Source organism: Nelumbo nucifera, chromosome 1, assembly GCF_055504915.1.
Source record: "Nelumbo nucifera cultivar China Antique chromosome 1, China Antique-T2T, whole genome shotgun sequence".
In the NCBI taxonomy this organism is placed as follows: Eukaryota; Viridiplantae; Streptophyta; class Magnoliopsida; order Proteales; family Nelumbonaceae; genus Nelumbo; species Nelumbo nucifera.
In genome coordinates, this window is record NC_142649.1 from 149691045 (window position 1) to 149693767 (window position 2723).

Below are 2723 nucleotides of genomic sequence, written 5' to 3' on the forward strand. Positions count from 1 at the left end.
AGGGGGGTGGCTTTCCCATATCCATAACCTTAGTAATCTTAGCATCTTCAGTGTGAGATGCAGAGTAAAACAGGGTATGCACAAGCTTGTAGTCGAACAGGCCTTAGGCCAGTGTTGTGTTTGGAATGAATGCTGTTTTCAGTTTTCTTGAAAACCGGTGCCATGTCAGTGCCACGTCTGAAATCTATTTTTTTTCTCAGACCATGCCTGATATTTAGTTATATGTTCTTCAGAAAAACGTTTTCTCATACCACACTTTGGAAATCAGGAGAGATGTGGTATGATAAAACCCCTTTTTTTGGTGTTTTCTCATTTTTTACTGTCGCTAACAATAGTAGGCTGATGTGGCATTAGAAAATGTATATATGGCAGAAACAAGAAACAGTTCCCAAAAAAAAAAAAAAGAAAGAAAACTTCATTTTCAAAGCAGAAAATTCTAAGACATTGGTTCCAAACATGGGCCAGGTTTGCTTATTTGATTTCGTCACCCTTGTATGTGTGGAGCATCTAACTTATTCACGCATCCCTCTCGGCCAAGATATCTTTATGCCGCCATTTAATTATAATTGAATCACCACCATTGGATGCATTAGACAAAAAAAAAAAAAAAAAAAAAAAACAAAAAGCTACAATTACTTGCTATGGGTTGAATGCTATAGAGCCGCTATCAATCTTTGTACTACATTGGAATGTCCTTGAAACTTTCAGTTGGAAAACCCTATACTATACATATGACTGTTGAGAGTAAACAGAGAAATAAGAATGCAACCCAACAGCTGAACAAGAATCTCATTCCTGAATATTATGTGACCCAGAACCTCGTTGGAGCATCTGGGTCGAAGCTGCTGCATTCTCCCTCCCTCTGATAAGCCACTGGGCATCTCTCTTAGTCCCAAAAGCATCAAGGGAAACCAAACTTGCTTTGTGACTGCATACATGCGAAATGCTTGTATCAGGGGCGAGCCCAGAAACATGGACATACCTTAGCCCATTGGTCTTAGGATCGTAGGAGAAGAAAGAATCATTGCTGGAAGCAAGTAATATCTCACCATGCCCCCAGAGGCCTACAGCCTTAAGGTGCCCATTGTTTGATTTCCCATCCGGTGCATTGATGGTGATAGTGTTTTGCCTGATCCATTGCTTGCTGACGAAATCCTTGAGCACCCAAACCTCGATATGCGTATTGAATGAAACATCTACCACGGACAAGCATCCATTCAGCTCAACAAGATCTACCAGCTCATAATTTTTCAACCCAAATCCAGGACCTGGGGTAGTGCTAAATTGCTCCTTCCCAATGTCAAAGGTGATAATTAGGTCGTCTAATTCTTCTGAAGCAAGAACAGTATTGACCTTCCAATGCAATGCCCCAAATGCATGTACAGGTCTTCCACATAATGGCTGAGGGGGGCCGCTGCTAACTTTTCTCCACAACTGGGTCCCCAAAGAGTAAACCTCAGCCCCTAAGCTGAAAGCTTGATTGTCCGGATCAAATCCTTGATAGAAAACATGGACAACTTTGTACTCCTTAGTAGATGGATCAAAGCCCAGAGCATACATGTGTCCGTAGTCTACAGGGGAGGGCGTTGTAGTCCGAGGGAGAGTTATAATGTCACCTCGAACAGGATTCAGGAGGAAAGCAAGCCCCCCGTCGGAGGAGGAGTGCGGCTGCGGAGCGAAACAAAGCAAGCCGTTGAAGGAATCCTCCAGGCTATACCTATGAGAGATCGATAGCTGAGCAATCGCATCTTTACTTGCCATCATCGTGCCTCCATTGCCGATGGCCGGATACAGATTGGTTGTGTTGGATTTGGATACATGGGCGGGACGTGTAAGAAGTAGAAGGCTAGGCCTTTCGGTGGCTCGGCTTACGTGCATATAAGCGACGCAAGGGTCGTCAACCATGCCGCACCAGGCTTTGGAGACGCACCTAAGCTGAAGAAGAGTCTTCACCGGCAATCTTGAGAAGATGTCGAAGACGAGTTCTGAAGGGAGGTCCTCCATGTTCTTCTATCAGGAGGACTCAGGAGAGGAGAGGCGATCCAGCAAAATAAAAGAAGGTACCGACTAGTACTGCCGATATATGGTTGGTGGGTTGAGACTTGAGACGTTGAGTTAGGCGGCGGAGTTGAGGATGACGACTGATGAGGGTAGTTGGCTATCTTCCGGTCTTACTCTGGGTTTGGGCTTCACGGAGAATTCAAAATTATAAACCGAGCGAATCCTTCCTACACTCGTATTCCTAGTGGTTCTCTGATTCTATCTAGTCGAGGATAATAATTGCTTGCTGGAAAAGAAACCAAGGCAAATCCACGCATGTCCTTCGTATATAACTACAAACGAAGGGCCGTGCGTGACGTTGTGTCGTTATCAATTTTTGTCAATTCCCCTATCAGAAGGAAAGTGTTTCTTTGATAGGTAATCAAAAGGGAAGTGATTGGTTTGGGATTAACAAATTAAGAGGCGTGCGGCGTACCGTCACTCGTCGGATGGAAATTGGAAACTGTTGATATTCGGATTCATTAAAAAAAGAGGAGGCCGCGTACCCAACTAATTAAATAGAAGCTTTGGGCATTGCAGTTTTCTTAAAACCATGGATCGAACGCTAATTGGTTTCAGCCTCAGGCCATTTTTGTCTGCTTTCCCCCATAAAAATAAAAGAGGGTATAATTGGGATTTGGGTTTGAGTGTGAAGTTAATTGAACTGGATTTGGTTGATTAAA

The 2723-nt window shown here is 43.7% G+C and overlaps 1 protein-coding gene across 1 annotated transcript; it reads right to left on the reverse strand.

The window, feature by feature from the left end:
- Positions 1-228: 228 nt before the first annotated feature.
- LOC104606558 (F-box/kelch-repeat protein At3g06240-like) lies at positions 229-2278 on the reverse strand. Its single transcript, XM_010271835.3, has one exon. The coding sequence runs from the start codon at positions 2002-2004 to the stop codon at positions 790-792; it is 1215 nt and encodes a 404-aa protein (XP_010270137.1). The 5' UTR covers positions 2005-2278; the 3' UTR covers positions 229-789.
- Positions 2279-2723: the final 445 nt, after the last annotated feature.

Coding starts and splice junctions, on each gene's coding strand:
- LOC104606558 (XM_010271835.3), bottom strand. CDS start 2,004: ATGGAGGACCTCCCTTCAGAACTCGTCTTCGACATCTTCTCAAGATTG.